Here is a 19,077-nt window from a genome sequence, read left to right as displayed (position 1 = left end):
GGGAGTGAACCAGATGAGCAGAGAGGCTGTGCCTGGGAGCTGCTAGCTGCTGTGGAGGGGCCGGGTGAAAAGTGCAAAGCTCAGGGTGAAAGGGAAATGGAACCATTTCAGTCCTAACAACCCCTCAGCCCTAAGAGACCCCCTCCCCCCTCATTGAACCCGCCTGCCATGCTACATTTGGGGATCTCCCTGCCTCAGGACCCACCTCCCCCACTCTTCTTAGCTCTCTCCCTGCCCCTGGCTCTTGCGCTCTTCCCCAGGGTCCCTGACACCGTGGGGCATGGGCAGAGGGACGTGAAACATGGGCCAGGCATGTGCAAACACTTGCTCCTGAGAATGGGGACTTTAGACCTGCCCTGGTGCTGACGGGCGCCAGGCAACCAGCAAGCTTCCCCTGCAGCTCTGCCAGGGCCCTGCAATCCCGGCCTGCAGTGTCTTTCGCGAGTCTGGTCTCGGCTCCCTCTGCGCGGGCTCCTCCGCCGTGGCCTGGACCCCTTGCCCCATGTGCCTGTCTCCGGCTCGCAGTCTGACTGTCCCTGCTTGGGCCCAGAGAGGGGTTTCGGCTCCTTGATCATCAGTGCTAAAGCCCTGTGAATCCCCCCTGCTGGTCCAGCCACTAGCGATGACAGACGCCCGTGTTCCCCTCACGTGGGTGACATGATCACTCTGCGTACTCTGTGCAGTTCTGGACCTGGGTCTCTCTGGGGCTCATTCTAGTGCTTTGGACCCTCACTGCAACATTAGCGACACCTACCTCACCGTGGAGAGGGTCCGGTCCGGTCTGTGCTGGGGGATTAGCAGGGAAAACCCAGGTGGTCAGAAAGCAGCAGCGTTCATTCAGTAGGGGACGGGTCACCGCTCTCTCTGGAGCAGCTTTGAGCTGATGCTCAGGGATGGAGCCGGGACAGCGTAGGCTGCTGGAGGCGCCGTTGTTCTCGTGAGTTGGGAGGCTGAGGCTCCGGTTACTGATGCTGCTTTTGGAACCGCTGTACGGTGCAGTGGATGGGCTGATGGTGTGGGCTGCAGCAGCTCATTTCTTATCAAGCTTCTCTCATGGACACCGGCAAGTCCCAGTTCCTCTGATGGCACCCTAGTGCTTAGTTGCACGAGAAATATGGAGACAGTATGAGAAGAATTTCTCTTCAAGGAGACAGGTTAGATCTCCCCCTGTAATGTCTGTGCTATTTCCTGTCCTGCATTCACCAGGATGCAGGGCCCTCCCCGGCACTTTGCATCTGTCCTCCCATCCCTGGGGCCTATGGCACCTTCCGTTACTGCTAAGTAGAGCAAGGAAATACTTTACAAGGTCTGCAGCCCTGATGCAATCACATTAGATTCAATGGAGGGCTAAGGGTTTGGGGCTGGTGGTTAGGGGTTCTTTACCACATTTACTTTATTTTGTGTAGAGGTCCTCTTTCTTAAAATGAAATCCTGTGCGGATGCCAGCAAGTTGTCAGAGCCATTCTGATGGCTACCCAAAGTGTTGGAGCAAAGCTTTCGTGGGCAACCACCACAAAATGCATCTGACGAAGTGGGTCTTTGCCCACGAAAGCTTATACTCCAACGCTTCAGTTAGTCCATAAGGTGCCACCGGACTCCTCGCCGCTTTTGCAGATTCAGACTAACACGGCTAGCCCTCTGATTCTGATGACTGTATTTAGAGCATGAGGAGGTGACAGACAGAAGCAGATAAAATCCCTACCCAGATATCATGGCCGCTAGATTGAAGTGACTACAACTCAAGATAAACTGCAGTTGGAAGAAGTAGGAAGATTGTTTGAATTTGTGTTGAGTGAAGAAAGTTTAAGTTTGATTTTCCCGACTAGCTTAGAGTAGAGGAAAACTTCTGAGATCCCTCCCTAACCACAATAGAATTACTGAGCCTCAATGATGGTTTCCAAAGAGGAGCATGGATGCTTGGGATAGAGGAAGAATAATACTAGGCTGGATGAGAAGGATGCAATGGGAGAAAGGCACAAGAGATTGCTGTTGCCCCTCTGTCTTCTCAACTGCTATGTGAGATGAAGGCAGATTTTTGTGCTAATCCATCTTTCTTGGGAAGAAGCGTGATTTCATGCAGAGATGGTTAAATCAGTGCAAGGAGCTGCATGGGCAGTGGCAGAACATTTTTGTATGCGTTACAGCTTCTGCAGCAGGAAGTTCTGGTCTAGAGTGTTTTTCAAGCAAAACAGCACACAGCATAGTTGAGCAGCACTAAGGTGATATGTGAAGGCTCTTAGAGTGAAGATCAGGGTGTCTGATACTTTTTTTGGTCTGAGGAAGTGGGTCTGGCCCACGAAAGCTCATCATCTAATAAACCATCTTGTCAGTCTTTACAGTGCTACATAGTCCTGCATTTTGCTTCACGACTAACACGGCTACATTTCTATTACTATGGTAGTTCTGTCTTCTTCTAGACACATTACTTACATTAGGAGCAGCAGGATAGGGAAGGCGGGTCAGAGAAGTTGCACTAGACATCCAGCAGACAGAAGGCAATAGCAGCCGGGGAGTGGGGGAGGGAGATTTCTGAAGTCTGCCTGTCCCAGGGGACAGTGTGAGAGAAGAGCAGCAGTCAAAGGTGCATGCTGGAGTGGCAGAAAGAGTCAGGCCAACAGCAGAGGCTAAGAAAGAGGGTGGAGAGAACATTGTGCCAGAGGAAGCTGAGGTGCAGTTGTGGGGCATCCATGGAGCCTGGACTGAGTCTGATGTATGTAACCTCTAAACTACCAGCCTGTCAATAGGGGCTACACAAAAGGCAGCCAGTGACTGGAAGGACTAGAGTCAGCTCCATTGGGGATAATCAGGGATGGAAAGCAGCCAACAGAGGTGCAGTTAGCAAGAGAGAAGGACCAGAGGATGGTTACAACACAGTGAGGAGACAAAGGGCTTCCTTAAGGAGCCCTTGTGCAAATGATCATAGGACAATCTAGAGCAGAGGTTCCTAAACTTCTCATGATGTCCCCCATTTCTGATCTACAGCTGCCTGCCCTTTTTCCATTGCTGGTACATTCTTCCTGCAATGAGGTAGTTCGAAATAGGGCTTTATTTTGAATGCCCATTTCACTGCCGCGTGTAGATGCAGGCAGTTATTCTGGGCTTGTAAGTTCCAAAAAAATGGCTCCTGGCTGTGAAGATGCAAATTAAGTGTGGGATATTTAAATCTCAGGCTTGATTTGCCATTCTGAATGCCTACATTTGCAGCCCTATTCCAAAATAGGCTGCAAGCGTAGACATACCCTCTGTTAGCTGCTGTGCTAAGTATCAGAGGCCAGTGTCATAGGCCCAGATACAAGCTTGTGATCCAAGTCTGGCCTGTTCCTCTTCCAAAACTTGGCAAGCCTCAGACATTTTGGCATCATGGCCAGTAGAGTTGGGCTTTAGCCCTCCAGCTGACCTCAGGTAGGTTTGTTTCCATCCTAGACTCAGGGGATGGATGAGAAAGCTCTTATTGGCCCACCCAAGCAGGCTCTCCAGCTGCCCTTGACCACTGCAGATCCCAGGCAGGGCAAGGATAGAGCTTTATGCAGGAAGGGGAGGGCCCTCCTCTTCTGCAGGGATGGAGCCAGCCATCTGGCTCCATCTGCCTTCCAGACAAAGTCCACCACAAGCCATTATGCTGTTCATTCAATTTTTATTTTCCACCTTGGTTTGACAGTAAGTCACGATGGAGTCTTTGGGATCTTGAAACCCAGCCCTTTCTCCTGCAGAGCAGAGCCACAATGATGAGGGAAATGGCCACCCCCAGGCAGATCACAGCCAGAAGTAGAGAAGCCAGGTCCAGTCTGGAGGCAGGGTCTGTGGGAGGAAGAAGAAGGGTTGTTAAGGCAAGAGACCATGTGCCCACATCCATGGCAGTGCAGGCAGGACTAGGGATCCCTGCCCTAACATTATTGCTACCCATTAACAGTGTGTTGGCCTTCACCTCTTCCATGTGTTATTACACCTGATGAGCTCTGCTTGTCAGGCAAGCAACTGCATCAAGTCACTCTTTAGAGACGACCTCTGTTCTTTGCAGGATTCCATCAGAGGGCAGCACTGAGGCTATGTCTACACAGCAGCCTTATTTCAGAACAGCTGTAGATGCAGACTCTTGTTGCAATAAGATGTTCTTCTGAACATGTCAAGACAGCAAGCTGGAGGACTTGCTCATACTCCTGTAACCCTCCAACTTCCCTTACTCATCCTACTATGAGGAAGACTGCTCCACCCCAAACTTCCTGCTATGTAAACAGCACCAAGAGAAGCTATTTCAACTTCAGCTACGCAACTGACATAGCTCGTCTCAGCTTTAGCCCTGCTGTGTAGACATGCCCATAATGCCTACAATACACACCAGGGCTCAGTCCTGTAGAAGCTATTTTATGTTTAGCTAGAAGCCATCTTGTATATCAGAAACCATTTCAGCTTCTCTCAAGCACGTAGACCAGAGTGAACTTTGTCACCCCGTGAGAAGAGGCCTACAGGATGGGCTATTGGTATGTGTTAGTTGGGCTGGTTGGGACAGGAGAAGTACTCCCTCGTACCTGTCTGCCATCTTGTTGATAAGGCTTTGTTTTTCCAAATTTAATTGAGGATTTCTGTAATTGGATGCCCTGATGTCAGACTGTTTGACTAAGGGTATAAAGATACTAGGATTGATTGTATTAGCAGCCTTACTGGGCCTGGCTCTGCTGTGACCACGTTTGGCTCATGCTGTGCTTTATTAATAAATAAAGCTGTTTGTTAGCTGCCTAAACACAGAGGAGTGTGTTTTTGCTTCGATAGTCCCTAGCTTGGAAATTAAGGGGTTCATGCCCCAGTTGGCTCTGCCTGGTTTTGGAGGATGGGTTGATTGTCTATCCCTCACCACTTTCGGGGGGGTGGGGTATGTGGGGAGCAGGGAAGATGATTTCCAGGACTAAAATGTTGCTACAGCAGTCAACATGATCACCCCTTGCTCATCTGTGTACTATACATACTTGGGCCACACTTGGAGTAGCACTCCTATTAGTAGCCTTCAAGTCAATACTTCCCTCTAAGCAAGATAGTTAGCCAAGAAGGGCAGGTCAACTCACCTGAGTAGACATAGACTTGCTCTCCATGTGGTCTAGGACTTTCCTGGAAGATCAGAGGTCCATGAGAGCTCACTAGGTCCTGGGGCTCTCCTGTCCCATTGCCAATATGCAGAAACCGACGGCCTCCTAGAAGATGTAGAAGAGAGTTTGGGAGTCACCTCTACCTAGCTCTTCAATGGTAGGTGGAGGGTGCAGCATTTGATGAGGACACTGTAGACCCACTTGCCCAGATAAGTGGCTTCTGTTCAGTAGGTGTGGAGCAGTCCTGAGTGGGTCATTGGAGGATTGGGATCAGGCAGGAAGAAGCAATTTTAACCCATGTTAGAAATCTGCTCTAGGGATCCCAGTAGCCTATTACAGCTCCCATATAGGAAGGGTGTACTTACCAAGGAGGTGGCAGCGGCAAGATCCCAGACTAGATGGTCCCAGACTAGATGGTCCCACCCAATACAGAATGCACCAAGTCTACATGGGACCTGCTGAGTTCACACTGCACTGACTAATGGGACAGCTTGAGCTCTAGGCAACAAGCTCCGATGCACTCAGATAGGTCAGAAGTGGATTTGGGTGCCGAAACCTAGATGAAGGGCAGACCTTACTGCTAGTATGCTGGCAGCCATGGAGACTTACTTATAGCAGCCCCCGAGGGGCACCAGGTCCTGCAGGGCTCCAGCTGGGAGGGGTGGCAGGCAGAGGCACTGCAGAAGAGGTACACCTGAAATCCACACAAGTGAAAGTTGAGTTGAGTAGCTGAGCCAGCAGCTTGTCACCAGCTTCCCTGCACATAGCACCAAGGGAGGCAGCCTATGTGGGGTCTGTGGCTACAGGACAGCTAGTTGCTCTCACGTGGCTTAAATGGAGGACTCCTCTGCAGTAGGGCTTGTCTACTCCATTGGAAAGAGATTCTTCCAAAGAGACATTCCATCCAGCCAAGACCAGTAGAGGAGCACAGTGAAGGTCCCAGACATGCACCTGAGCCATGGCATTGCTATGCAAGTTCTCAAATGTGACTAGCAAGGGGATATTCTGATCATGTTCCCCAGGAATTCTCAATCAGGTAGCTGGAGCTAGGACAAAGCTGAGATGAACAGTGAGTAGCCGGGAGTTTCTGCATCTACAGCCTGGATCACAGGTAGAGGACAGTGTCCCTAAAGCAGTCATCATGCTCTGCCCTTTTGGGGAGTAAGGGTTACAAGTGTCAGACCCAAGAAACAGTCTAGAAGCATGATAGGCTAAGACCAAGGGAACAAGTTCCTAGCCTGAGGCATGGGGATGGAAGGGAGGGATTTTCTTAAAGCCACCCCCTTGCACTGGGCTAGGGATTCATGTAGATCCAAGTTTCATAAGGGTGGGGACAGTGGTTTGTTTTGTACCCCTCCTCCCCCCACTGAGAGGAGCACACAGGGTAGAGATCATTGCCTGGCAGAAAGAGGACCCCTCCCACTCTAGAGGTCTCACCAGTCCATCAAATGCCATCTGGGCGGCAGAGTCCACAAAGGCAAAGGTGGAGAGGACGAAGCGCTGGTGGTGGGTCGGGAAGGGCAGCTCAGAGGAAGCTGGGCCCATGGGCACGAGCTCGGTTCTGTAGTTGTCTCCCAGGAACGGGCACCTGAGAGCCAGACACAAGAGAATGGTGGAACAAAAGCTTCTTTCCTCCTCCAAGCTGTTTCCCCTCCCATGCCAGCCACTCACCCGTCCACCAGGATGGGCCACTGCGGCTGCTCCAGGGGGTTTGCACTGGGGGTGGCCCAGCACTGGTGCAGAACCAGAACCAGGGCGGGGTCTGTTCTCTGCAGGATGCGAACCTCCACGTAGACAGGGTCCCTGAGCACCTTCAGCACAGGGTAGTCTCCCTCCTCAAGGTAGGATGTGTAGCTCAGGTCTGCAGGGGAGAGCAGAGCTGAGAGACTGGGGCCCTCCAGGGGCTGGGATCTCTGCCCTGGAGCGAGGGGGGCTGCCTACCTGTGGCAATGCGCAGCTCAAGGTGGAGGGGTCCTTCCTGGGTGACTGGAGCAGGTGAGGGGGACAGGAAGACCTGGACCTGCAGTGGCAGGAAGTCACTGGCATTGTAGATGCAGCGAGCATGGAGGCTGCAGAGGAGAGAGCAGAGGGAGGAGGTTGGGGCTGATGCTCAGTGAATTCAGACTGACCCAAGGCTGTGTCTGCCTGTGAGTTTTAGCACTGGAGACAAACAGGGTCAGGCCCAGTGAGTACCTGCAAGGGAGGCATTCAAAGCTGCTGGAAGGGCTGAGGCCCGGGTAACCCCAACGGAGGAAGTCACAACATCTCCCTATTCAATGAAGCAGCCTATTGCCTTCCCCTTCAGATACGGGGAAGGTTGGAATCATTTCTCCCACACTAGCCAGGCCAACTCACATGAAGGTGCTGTCCCGGGTGATGGAGCCATCTGGCCCAGTCCGGATGTCAATGCCAGAGACCAGCTGGTTCTCATAGATCAGTTTATCCCCGATCACCTGGCAGGTTAGACATGGGGTAAATTAGTTCCAAGGCCCTTAGCAGAGCTCTCACTCTGGAGTCCTGGGGGCTTCTCACCTGAGCTGTGGTGCCACACTGCATGAGGGGAAAGTGGAAGATCACAAAAGCCTCGGTCTTCCTGATGGGCTCACACCCAGTCTGGGCGTAGGCTAGCCGGACACTGTCCAGAACGATGGGGTGGGCAGACATGTCCCTGGAGACCACCAGAATAAAGTGACCATCCAGGAGGCACTGAATAGTGACTGCAAGACAGGGGAGCAGGTTAAGTACAGAGGACATAGGACAATTGCTCCTTAGTGTTCCAGATCTAGCATCCTGGATCCCACCCTACTTGATATGGAGATTATGAAATACTAATGCATATTTTGAGAGATTCAAGCTTCTGCTCTATAAGGCAAGAGCCAGCAGAGCGCCAAAGACAGGTTCTGGGCCCAACTAACCCACAATGTAAACCCCCGGAGCTAGAAAATTGGGTTCCTCTGCTAGGTAAATAGCAGCAGATGTCTCTTGTAAGATCCCCCCTACACATACTGTTTCTCATCCTCAGCTCTAGCAAAGGCAGATCTGTTCTCTGGCTGCTTTTGAGAAAGATCAGAGGAGAGAGAGAGACTGAGTTAGTGCCAGTCATACACTCTGGAAAGTAACTGCAGCCTTGAGTTAGGGGCACATTCCAGTAGTTTCCACTGGAGAATCCTTGAGCAGCAGCTAACAGCCAGCTTAGACTCCCATGTGATTAAGTGCTGACCCATCTCGCTAGCAGCTAAAGCAACACTTCAAACATTTAAAGTGTTGCTGTGGCAGCACTGTAAACTGGAAGTATGGTGACAGCACCAGGAGCTCTTCCAACACACTGTTTAAGTCCACCACTACATGGGGGTGGGGTAGGAGGGGTTTATGCTCACATCCCTGAATGAGAAAGTTGCAGGGCAGCAAGCAGTGTGGACATGGCCTGAGAACGTGTTGTCTTAGGAAGCCTGACTGTGCTCAGGGATCCCTGCCTCCATGAGCCAACACGAGGGCAGGTCTCTTACCTGTGTTGCCATAGTAGCAGGGAGTCGTTGGGTCCGTCTCATCGTAACAGCAGCCAGCCTGTGCACAAGCAGCGTGGCCGGGGGCATCTGCACAGGGGATCTTCCCAGTAACCACATGGCACTGCTCTGGTGTGAGATGGGCACCTAGGGCAAAATCCTTGGATGAACCATACAATTTAGCCATTTGTGCGCACCAATGTTCCAGCTGCCAAGTCATCTGCTGGTCCCCTAGCCCCTCAGATAGCCCTGCACTGCAGATCCCCAGTCATTCCAGTATCCTCACAGCACAACATGGCCGAGACTGGCCTCAAAAGGTGCAAGGTGTGGCTTGTCACTCAGCATTGAGCAGAAAGCCGTGACAATTTGCTGTGTGATATCACTGCTCTTTCCTACTGTCATGGGAGAAAAGCTGCATTGCTCAACTTGCATCCCTTCCCTTCTCCCCAGGGCCACTCCTGTGGAACGTAGCACCTGGGAGGAGACAAGCTGTGGAGCCGTCACACTTGCCCCTTGGGAGCCTAGTGCCCAGCAAGATCAGCCTTCCCCAGACAGCCCTCAGTATTGACCAGAGCATGCCACAAAGCTGTGGTGGCGATTTACAGCGCCTGAGGCTCTGGCTGATGCAGTAGCCATGGCAGCTGGAAACCCTGGCCCTTTTGAATTGCCAGGGACAGGAGAGGCCTACTGTCCTAGGGACCGGTCAGTGGGCCTGGAGAGATGGAACAGTTCCATTGAAAGCTGCCACAGTAGATCATGCATTCTCCAATGGGAAACTACACTGGCCTGACCTACCTATGTTGCTGGGCTGCGGCACGGGCCCCGGGCGCACCAGGCTGGGCTGCGGCACGGGCCCCGGGCGCACCAGGCCGGGCTGCGGCACGGCACGCATGGTCTCCTCTGGGCTTAAGTCACGTTCAGTGGGCTTGGGGCAGATCATGTTCACATAATAGGCAGCGGCGACAGTCCCGGTGCTCTGTAGCTCCTCCACTCGGACCCTCAGGTGATGCCGACCATCCTGCAATGGAAACTCCAGTTAGTCTATGCCATGCCAGAATGTGGACCACATAGGTGCTAAGCATAGATCCCCTTGCCTTATAGGCAGCAAGCTGTATGAGTGCAGGCACCATGGGCCCACCAATATTTCAGAAGTGGGTTTGGCTCCACCTTTGTTTCAATTTATCTTCAGCTCGGTCCTGTCCATAGGATGAACTGGGATAACTGCTCAGGGGGGAGCTGTGCATCAGGGGAACACAGGGTTGAGGGCAGTCTGGATGGGCTGGGGAAGGAAGGGTCCTGGCACCAGCAGCATTAAGTGACCCACCACTAGCCTCCCCCACTAACTCGCACCCTGCCTCTTTCCAGCTTTCACCCTCTCTGGGATGCTGGGAGTCGGTAGAGCATGGCAGCCCGAGCTGTTGCGGTTGCCAGTGTCTTAACTGCCCAGGCCACCCTGGACCTCACAGCCTCCTGAAGCACAGACACCCCCCCCCACACACACACACTCCTCCAAGCATGGAGCTTGGGGCAATTGCCCTCCCCCCACATCCAGTCTATGGTTTCTGCTTGGACCAGGCCTGTCAACAGAAGGTGGGGAAGGGATTAATTCTCTCCAGGGCACAGCTATTAAAGAGTCCCAGAGCTCCCAGGCCTCACTGCTGCTACTGCAGCAGCTGGAGCATCAGGCCCCTCTGGACTTGTGCTAGTGCTGGAGCGCCCCTCCACATGACTTTTGACCAGGGGGGCCCCCCCCCCAGCACCACAGTCTGGGCTACACTAAGGACTGTCTGTTCTTGGCACCACCCCTTCCACAGCACAGAGCTGCTCCCTTCACCCTGCCCCAGGGCCTGTGGTGATGGTGGGCCCGGCTGGCTTGGACACATTCTGGGTACTACCACAAATCATACAAGCTTGGTGCCCAGGCCCATCTGCACAGGCTGTGGGGCAGCAGGCGTGGCGCTGACTACAGACTGTGTAGCGGCTCAGGTACACTGGGGTGAGGCATGCCATCTCCCTCACCTTATGTTGCACATGGCAGCCAGCATAGCCAGCCGAGAAGATCACTGCTCCCTGCTCGCCAGAGGTGATCCAATGGAGACAAATGGAGCAGTTGGTAACTTCGAAGGGCGTCCCAAACTCATCTGTGGAGGGAGTTGCACATCATGGGTAAAGGGAGGAGTAAAGCCCTTGCTGAAGCTTGGCTAAGTGTGGAACGTGACCGTGGTTTGTCACATCCTTCAGTTTGAGTGGAGTTTTAACATACTAGCGAGCAGCTCAGAAGTGTGGCCTCCAGCCAGGAGCACTGAAAGTGACCAGACCATCCCACACAGGTGCAGGACAATGAGCTAATAGCTCACAGATGACACAGGATTCAGGTGCCTGGAGCCCCAGGGGGCTGAACAAGAGCCAAGCTGGAGATAAAAAGGCCATGCCAAAACATGATTGTTCTCCTTTCCCCCTGGCCACACACACACACTCCATTTCCTCTGTGACCTAAGGGGTGGGGACAGCAGAGGGTAATCAGGCTGTTGGAAAGACTTCACTAGCAAGATCCAACTGTTAGGGCTCTCCCAGGTACAAAAGATACAGACTCATTTCCAGTGAAGTAAAGATTTGAGGGTAGCAGCCAGGCCACCAAGGGGCACTGGAGTAGAAACTTTGAAAATAGAAAAGGTTCCCCCCACATTGTTTCCATAATACATTTCCAGGGGAGCCCCCATAAAATCCCTCTTGCACATCTAAGGGGGCAGACAAATAGGAGCTTCTTAAGTTTCTAAGAAGCCACCAGGCAGCTACTTACCCACAACTTTGAAGCGGACAGGGCGGCCCTGCCGAGGAAAGACCAGCAGCTGCATCCCATAGTCACCACACTCATACTCATACCCATGCTGCAAGACAGTGAAACTGACCCTGCGGAACTCCCCCTGTCCCAGGGCTGATCCCAGGAACCAGAGCAGCAGTAAGCCCCCAAAAGACCAACAGCCCCACCCCATGGCTGAAAAGAGCTAAGAAAGAAGCCCTACCCAGCAGCTACTTCTCATAGCTAGGGAAGCTGTGGGACCTGGCTTTGTAGGGTGAGTGGAGGGGAGTGAACCAGATGAGCAGAGAGGCTGCACCTGGGCACTGCTAGCTGCTGTGGAGGGGCCGGGTGAAAAGTGCAAAGCTCAGGTGAAAGGGGAATGGAACCATTTCGGCCCTAAGCTTCCCTCCGCCCCATTGAATCTTCCTGTTATGCTACACTTTAGGAATTCTCAGGATTTTATTGCATGTCCCATGGTAACTGATGTTTTACTTCAAGCCCCAGCTCCTGGAAACAAGGGACTAGCTGAGCACCTCAGCATGCATTCAAACTAAAAGTAAGTTTCCTGTCCTCAGAGATGCAGAGAGAAGCTCAAAGACAAGGCACAAGTGCATGGATGTCCCAGCTGCTGCTGGAACAGTTCACCTGGAGAGTAGCAGCCTTGTAATCTGAGGGCTCTAGTCAGTGTCTCCTACTGAGTTGCAGGAAGCAGGTGGGTGCAAGGTCTTGCCTGCTGTGCAGGTGGGCATGGTATTGAGTGAGACCCTACCACGGGGTTAGGTTATTGAACCATGGGAGTGGACACACGGAAATGCAGTGTGCCAACTGGGAAAAGCCCCAGATTGCAAGAGACGTTTAGCACTCACTCCGTTTAGGAGATGAAGAAGTGGCTCTAGTGCACGAGTACTGGGGCAACCAGTGGTCCCAATTTGAGAGACAGCCCTGAGATTTGGAGCTTTGCCTTATACAGGAGTCTATGTCCACCCAGCCTTGTCCAGATTGTTCATACGTGCTGTCTGGCCGCCCATACAAGTACATGCACAGGGAGAAAAGATTGGCTGTTAAAGGGCTCTTTGATGGAGTGGAGAAAGGGAGAACACGAGCCAGCAGCGGGAAGCTGGAGCCAGCCCAATCCAGAGGTAGCATGTAGAGTATGCTAGGAAAGGCTGGGCCTCTGCAAACAGCCCCACATGGCCCCACACACTCTCTGCCCTGAGGCCCCCTCCTGCTGCTGCTACTGGACCCCTGCGTAGGCAAGCAGGTTGCTCCTCTTCTGGAAAGTCAGCTGGGGCTGGAGCGAGGATGGCTAGAACTTGCGGTGGCTGGGGCCAGCCAGAACTAGGGGGGCCCTGGTGCTGGGACCACACCACCCAGTGCTCCGGGGCTGAGGGAGGTGAGTTATGTGGTGCCTGCCCATTGTACTGACGCTGGAGGGGCATGAGCACCCAGTGCTCTGCACCTGGGGTGCGGCCACATTCTGTCTCCCTGGTGCTTTGGGGCTGGAGGTACTTGGGAGACCTCAGGCTGGGGTGCTGGCCTTTGAGGGGGCAGAGGACTATGAGGGATGGGGCCTCAAGTGGAAGGGGTGGGCCAGGCCAGGGAGTCGCCTCTCTGAGCTTATGGTTCACCCCCCACTTCCCATGGAAATATAAGGCAGACGTAAGGCAGACATTTTAACAGCGCAAGCTGTTTGGAACAAACAGCCAGTGGGAAGTGGTAGATTCTCCATCAGGCTATGTCTACACCAGAAATGCTGCAGTTGCAGTAGATCTCAATCCACCCCTTGGAGAGGTGGTAACACGGATGATGGAAGAGTTTCTCCAGTGAGCTCACGGCGTCTACGCTGGGAGATGAGTTGGATTAACTACATCTCTCAGGGGGGTTCACTTTTCACAGCCCTGAGGGAAACCCCGAGGCTGCCCTGACTCTCTAGTGTAGACCAGCCTGCAGGTGACCTGACTGAAAGATGCTTTACCCAGACAGATGTTATTGGGCTCCGTGCAGAGTAATGGGGGGACACTCTGCCATACTAAAGAGCTCCGGCTCTGGCGCAGGGCCCCCAAGTGCCAGGCACTATGCCAATATAACAGAACATTGATTTAGGGCCCGTCTCTAGAAAAGGGAAGAAGGAGAATCTGGGGAGCTACAGACCAGGCAGCCTCTCTTCAGTCCCCAGAAAAATCATGGCGGGGATCCTCAAGGAATCCATTTTGAAGTACTTGGAAGAGAGGCAAGCGATCAGGAACAGTCAACACGGATTCACCAAGGGCAAGCCATGCCTGACCATCCTGATTGCCTTCTATGGCAAGGTAACCTGGATATCAGTCAACATTGTGCCCTTGTAGTCAAGAGGGCTAACTGTATATTGGGTTGCATTAGTAGGAGCATGCCAGAAAATCTAAGAAAGTGATGATTCCCCTTCATTTGGCACTGGTGAGGCTACATCTGGAGTAGTGCATTCAATTCTGCCCCTCCCCCCCCCTTATAGAAAGAATGTAGACACAATGGAGAGAGTTCAGTGGAGGGCAACAAAAATTATTAGGGCCCTGGAGCACATGATTTATGAGGGGAGGCAGAAGAATTTGGGTTTATTTAGTCTACAGAAGAGGGGGATTTGATAGCAGCCTTCAATTGCCTGAAGGGGGGTTCCAAAGAGGATGGAGAGAGGCTGCTCTCAAGTTGCACTGGGAGAGGTCTAGGTTGGATATTAGGGGAAACTATTTCCCTAGGAGGGTGGTGAAGCACTGGAATGGGTTATCTAGGGAGGTGGTGGAATCTCCATCCCTAGAAGTTTTTAAGTCATAGAATCATAGAATACTAGGACTGGAAGGGACCTCGAGAGGTCATCGGGTCCAGTCCCCTGCTCTCATGGCAGGACCAAACTGTCTAGACCATCCCTGATAGACATTTATCTAACCTACTCTTAAATATCTCCAGAGATGGGGATTCCACAACCTCCCTGGGCAATTTATTCCAGTGTTTGACCACCCTGACAGGAAGTTTTTCCTTATGTCCAACCTAAACCTCCCTTGCTGCAGTTTAAGTCCCAGCTTGACAAAGCCCTGGCTGGGATGATGTAGTTGGGATTGGTCCTGCTTTGAGCAGGAGGCTGGACTCGATGACCTCCTGAGGTTTCTTCCAGCCCTGTGATTCTAACACAAAAAGGTGCAGGTTTAAAACCCTTTTATGAAAACCAAAGCTGACCGTCTACTACGTTCACAAGACTCCAGGAACTGGCGTTATAGGAAAAGCACCACGTATCGCATCGTTGGCAAGAACCTGAGGAGGGTTGGTAATGGTTTCTCTGCTTCTTCCATGTTCCCCACACCCAGGGAGAGGCAGGATAAAGGGAGGCCCTGAAGGTGAGGTAATGGGTCGGGTTTAAGTCCCGGCCACCATGGGAGCAGCGGGATAAGGGATTCCCTGAACGTATAGTAGTAGGGTGGATTCTGGTATGACCCCTGGGGAGGTCAGGGTGGTGGGTTCAAGTCTCCCTCCACATCCAGGAAGAAGTGGGATAAAGGGTGCCCTGAAGGTGGGGTGGTGGAACGGATTCAAGTCCTAGCCACGCTGGGAGAGGCTGGATAAGGGAGTCCCTGAAGGTGGGGTGGGCTCTGGTGTGGCCTAGGGTGCTTGCCTGAAAGGTAGATAAAATTTACTTGAAGATGCTTTATTTTTGCAGCAGAGAAGGTGCGAAGAGAAACTGCTCCTGAGACCGGGGAGTTGAAAGTGGGACCCTGAGCCTGAGGCTAGCAGGTGCCAGACAAGCCTCCCCCACATGTCTGCTAGTGCCCATAACTCTGACCTCCTGCAGCATCTGTTGCTAATCTGGTCCCACTGCTCAGTACCCCCTTTGCCCTGTACATCAATCTCTGGTTTGCAATTTTAAGTGTCCTTGCTTGGGCCCACACTGAGGTTTGATCTTCAAAGCAAAAAACTAAGGGTATGTCTACTCTCGTGGTTTCTTGCGCAAGAAATATGCAAATGAGGCTAAGCGTGGAATATCGCTGAGCCTCATTTGCATACCTAATGAGCCACCATTTTTGCAGAAGAGGCTCTTGCACCAGAAGGAGCTGACTATACTGCCCCTTCTTGCGCAAGAAAAACCCTTTTGCGCAACGCCGTTATTCCTGAAAATAATCAGCGTAATGGCATTGCACAAGAGGGTTTTTCTTGCGCATGAAGGGGCAGTGTAGACAGCTCCTTCTGGCGCAAGAGCCTCTTCTGCAAAAATGGCGGCTCATTAGGTATGCAAATGTGGCTCAGCAATATTCCATGCTTAGCCTCATTTGCATATTTCTTGCACAAGAAGCCGTGAGTGTAGACATAGCCCAAGAGTTTCTACTTCCCGAGCTAAAGGACTAGTTGCTGTAGCACGCTCATTAACCTCTCCCATGAGCCATCCATTAGAGAGCAACGGAGCCTCGTGCGTGTGACATGATCGTCTCTGTACCCAGGGCTGCCGAAAGGGAGGGCAGAAGGGACTGGTGCCAGCGTGCCTTGCCATTCAAGAGAGTCCGGGGTTCCATGCCTCTGCTACTACAGCAGCAATGGCTGGATCCCCGGGCCTTTATGTTGCCATGTAGAGAGAGACCGTCGCTGGTGGGTGGAAGGGGTGGACATGGTAGGGGCAGTGGGGGAGGAAGTGTAACTGGTGGTTGTGAGGTATATGAAAGGTGATTTGGAGAGGAGCTGGAGGCGGTAGTTTTCCCAGATGAGAGAGAAGGAAACTAAGGCAAGTGTGGAGGAGGGCAGACTGCAGAGTAACCATAATCAGCCAGAGGTGAGCATGCAGAATGCGTGGATGTTCCTGAGGTAGCTTTGGCTTAGCCAGATCAAACAGCCGTACAGGCTACCCACTGGAGTAGTGCCTGAAGTCCTAGGTAATCTTGCACGGTCCATGCTTCCACAGTGACCTGGAGTTCTTTTAACACAAAACTTTTGGTAACTACTCTCTTATGTGAGGAAGTCAATCAAGGGGGACACAACTGTCTGACCCATCGGTGGGTGGCACAAACAGGACAACACAAGCGCTTTCCCTTAAAGCTGGGCTTTGCTTAGTCTCAAGCACTTACATGGTTCTGCAGCAGGTTAGTAAAATACCTCCAATCCTCAATAAATTCCTCTAGCTGTGCGGCTCAAGTGACACAGTTACAATCTTCCAACGGCCAGTCTGTTTGCAGGAGGGGATCACAAATAACTCCCAGGGAGAATCTCTGTAGAGGCCCACTACCGCAAACTTTCCCCCTTATTACAATAACGTATCAAAGAACTTGTTAAGCAAGCCCTTCCAAAAGTGAAACAAAAAGGCTCCTTCTGATCATGAATTCGTGAGATGTGTGTTTTGTCCAGTATTTGCATGCCTTGAGGCATCAACCGGCATCCCCAAGGACACCTATAGACAAGCTTCCTAAATGTGTATCTTATCAGGAAGGACATAGGGTCAAGTGGATTTTTGTGTGGCACCCAACCCCATCTCCCCCCACCGAACTGGGTCATGCTAAGGTTGCTGCCTAGGCCTATTGATGATATTAGCTTGGCTGCTTTTAGCAATAAACAGGAATAGTTCAGACAACTTCACTGCTTTGCTAAAAACTCTCCCCGTACAGAACTGCTGGTTCAACAAGCTTGACCAGGGCTGGGAAAACTTTTGTACTGAGGGCAAGGGATGCTCATGAAATTGGGGTTGGAAAATTGGGGGGCGGGGTGTGTGTGTGAGGGCTCTGTCAGGGGTATTAGGAGTTTGGAGGATAGAGTAGTATGGAGGGCGGGGGGGGGGGGGAGAGAAAAGTTCTGGCTCCAGGCTGTGCTTATGCCCTTGAGCAGCTCCTGGAGGAATGTCTTCCTTCAGGCTGGCCTATAGGGTGGGGGGTAGTGCCTAGGGGCAGCCAGAGGACTCTATACACAGGGAAAGTGGGGGAGAGAAGAGATATGCTGTTACTTCCAGTAATTGTGCAGAGTCATGGTCTGTGGAGGGAGATGAGTCCTAGACCCTATTTCTCAGTAGAAGCTTGGCAGACTGGATTTAAAAACAACACCCCCACCCCCCTACACAAACACTGAAGATTTGCCTACCCTTGAACAAGAGCCAAGCTAGCTCCTGTGGCTGTGTGCTACAGCCATGTATAGGCTGTGTCTGTGATACTGAGGCTCAAGTCAACTGACTTAATACATCTCATGTGACTCTTTGCAGCACAAAAGTTAATGCAGACTGGTAATTCAAGTAAGGTGTTACTATCAGCAGGCCAACTGCAGAGGGTGGGGAGTTGCCCTAGGGCCTGAGTAATTCAGGGAATCCCCCCCCCACTTACCCTGTTGGTTGCTGTGGGCTCCAGGCCCCTTTAAATTGGTGGAGCGCCATGCAGAATGCTCTGGACAGTGCTTGGGTGTGTGGAGAAATATGGTCCAGGTAGCTCTGGAGGGCTGGCTGCCCACCCTCTCCCCCCACACACCTCCTGCCCAAAGTCCTGCAGCCACCTCTCCCCACCTTCGCCCAGGGGCCTGACCACTGTCTGCTTGCCTGTTTATCAGGATGCTTTGTTTAAAAAGCATTAGTTGATACGCACTTGGCCAGTCATTTCATTTAGACTTCTCACAGCAAAGTATGTCCCGTCATGCCAAGTATGATTATGTAGCATGTTAGAGTGAAACCATGGTTTCACACTACTGGGATGGTTGATTTGTCTCTTGACCTATAGACTCATAGACTTTAAGGTCAGAAGGGACCATTATGATCATCTAGTCTGAGCCCTGCACAAGGCAGGCTACAGAATCTCACCCACCCACTGCTAGAATAATCCTCTCACCTAGATCTCAGATATTGAAGTCCTTGAAACGATGGTTCAAAGACCCCAAGATGCAGAGAATCCTCCCATTAGTGACCCGTGCCCCATGCTACAGAGGAAAGCGAAAAACCTCCAGGGCCTCTGCCAATCGACCCTGGAGGAAAATTCCTTCCCGACCCCAAATATGGCAATCAGCTAAACCCTGAGCATGTGGGCAAGACTCACCAGCCAGACACCCAGAAAAAAGTTCTCTATAGCAACTCCTATCTTCCCACTGTGGAAGAAAACAAGCCTTCACTCTGCATTGTGTTTAAGCAACAAGTAGCCAGAGGCAGTTTTATTACGAGCTGCAGCAAGGGAAAAACTGGTTCGGACGGGGGGAGAGCCCCCCGTTCCAAGGCACATCTTTAAATACAAGCAATTATGAAGCAGTTTATATACTGTCTATTAGATATAATAACAATAACAATTAGTCTCCTTCCTATTACTAACACCAATGGTTAACAGTTATTTAGTTCCACCCAGATGCTCCTTATCCCAAGGTCTCTGCCAGAGTCAGCATTCTATCCTTATCTCTGTATGGAGGCGAGAGGCAAAGGCAGCGTCTAATCACAGATCTCGCGTTGCTAGGCCACAGACTTAACCTGACTCTTGCTCTCTTGTTAACAAGACCAAAATGGCTGCACACAAATTCCCTTATTCCCTTTTCCTGCCTCCACACCACCATTGGCCTATTTACCACTGATAGTGAAAGGTCAATTAATTGCCAAGATCATGTTACCTCATCAAACCATCCCTGTCATAAGCCCATCTAGCTTTATCTTGAAGCCAGATAGTGGGGACAAAAGACCTACTTCCCTTGGAAGGCTGTTCTAGAACTTCACTCCTCTGATGGTTAGAAACCTTCGCCT

The 19,077-nt window shown here is 51.9% G+C and overlaps 1 protein-coding gene across 1 annotated transcript; it reads right to left on the bottom strand.

The window, feature by feature from the left end:
* Nucleotides 1-3,614: 3,614 nt before the first annotated feature.
* On the bottom strand, nucleotides 3,615-11,615 carry LOC106732265 (zona pellucida sperm-binding protein 1). The gene is made up of 12 exons (XM_025187329.3): nucleotides 11,382-11,615; nucleotides 10,601-10,722; nucleotides 9,377-9,599; nucleotides 8,585-8,728; nucleotides 7,611-7,795; nucleotides 7,434-7,531; nucleotides 7,020-7,147; nucleotides 6,750-6,939; nucleotides 6,516-6,666; nucleotides 5,688-5,772; nucleotides 5,058-5,183; nucleotides 3,615-3,798 (listed from the first exon to the last, which is right to left on the bottom strand). The coding sequence occupies exons 1-12, from the start codon at nucleotides 11,572-11,574 to the stop codon at nucleotides 3,635-3,637; spliced, it is 1,809 nt and encodes a 602-aa protein (XP_025043114.3). The 5' UTR covers nucleotides 11,575-11,615; the 3' UTR covers nucleotides 3,615-3,634.
* Between the last annotated feature and the right edge of the window lie 7,462 nt (nucleotides 11,616-19,077).

The sequence above is a fragment of the Pelodiscus sinensis genome, chromosome 5 (genome assembly GCF_052426305.1).
Source record: "Pelodiscus sinensis isolate ZL-2025 chromosome 5, ASM5242630v1, whole genome shotgun sequence".
NCBI lineage: Eukaryota > Metazoa > Chordata > Testudines > Trionychidae > Pelodiscus > Pelodiscus sinensis.
Note: the sequence above shows the minus strand (reverse complement) of the source record. Positions and strands in the feature narration are given on the sequence as shown.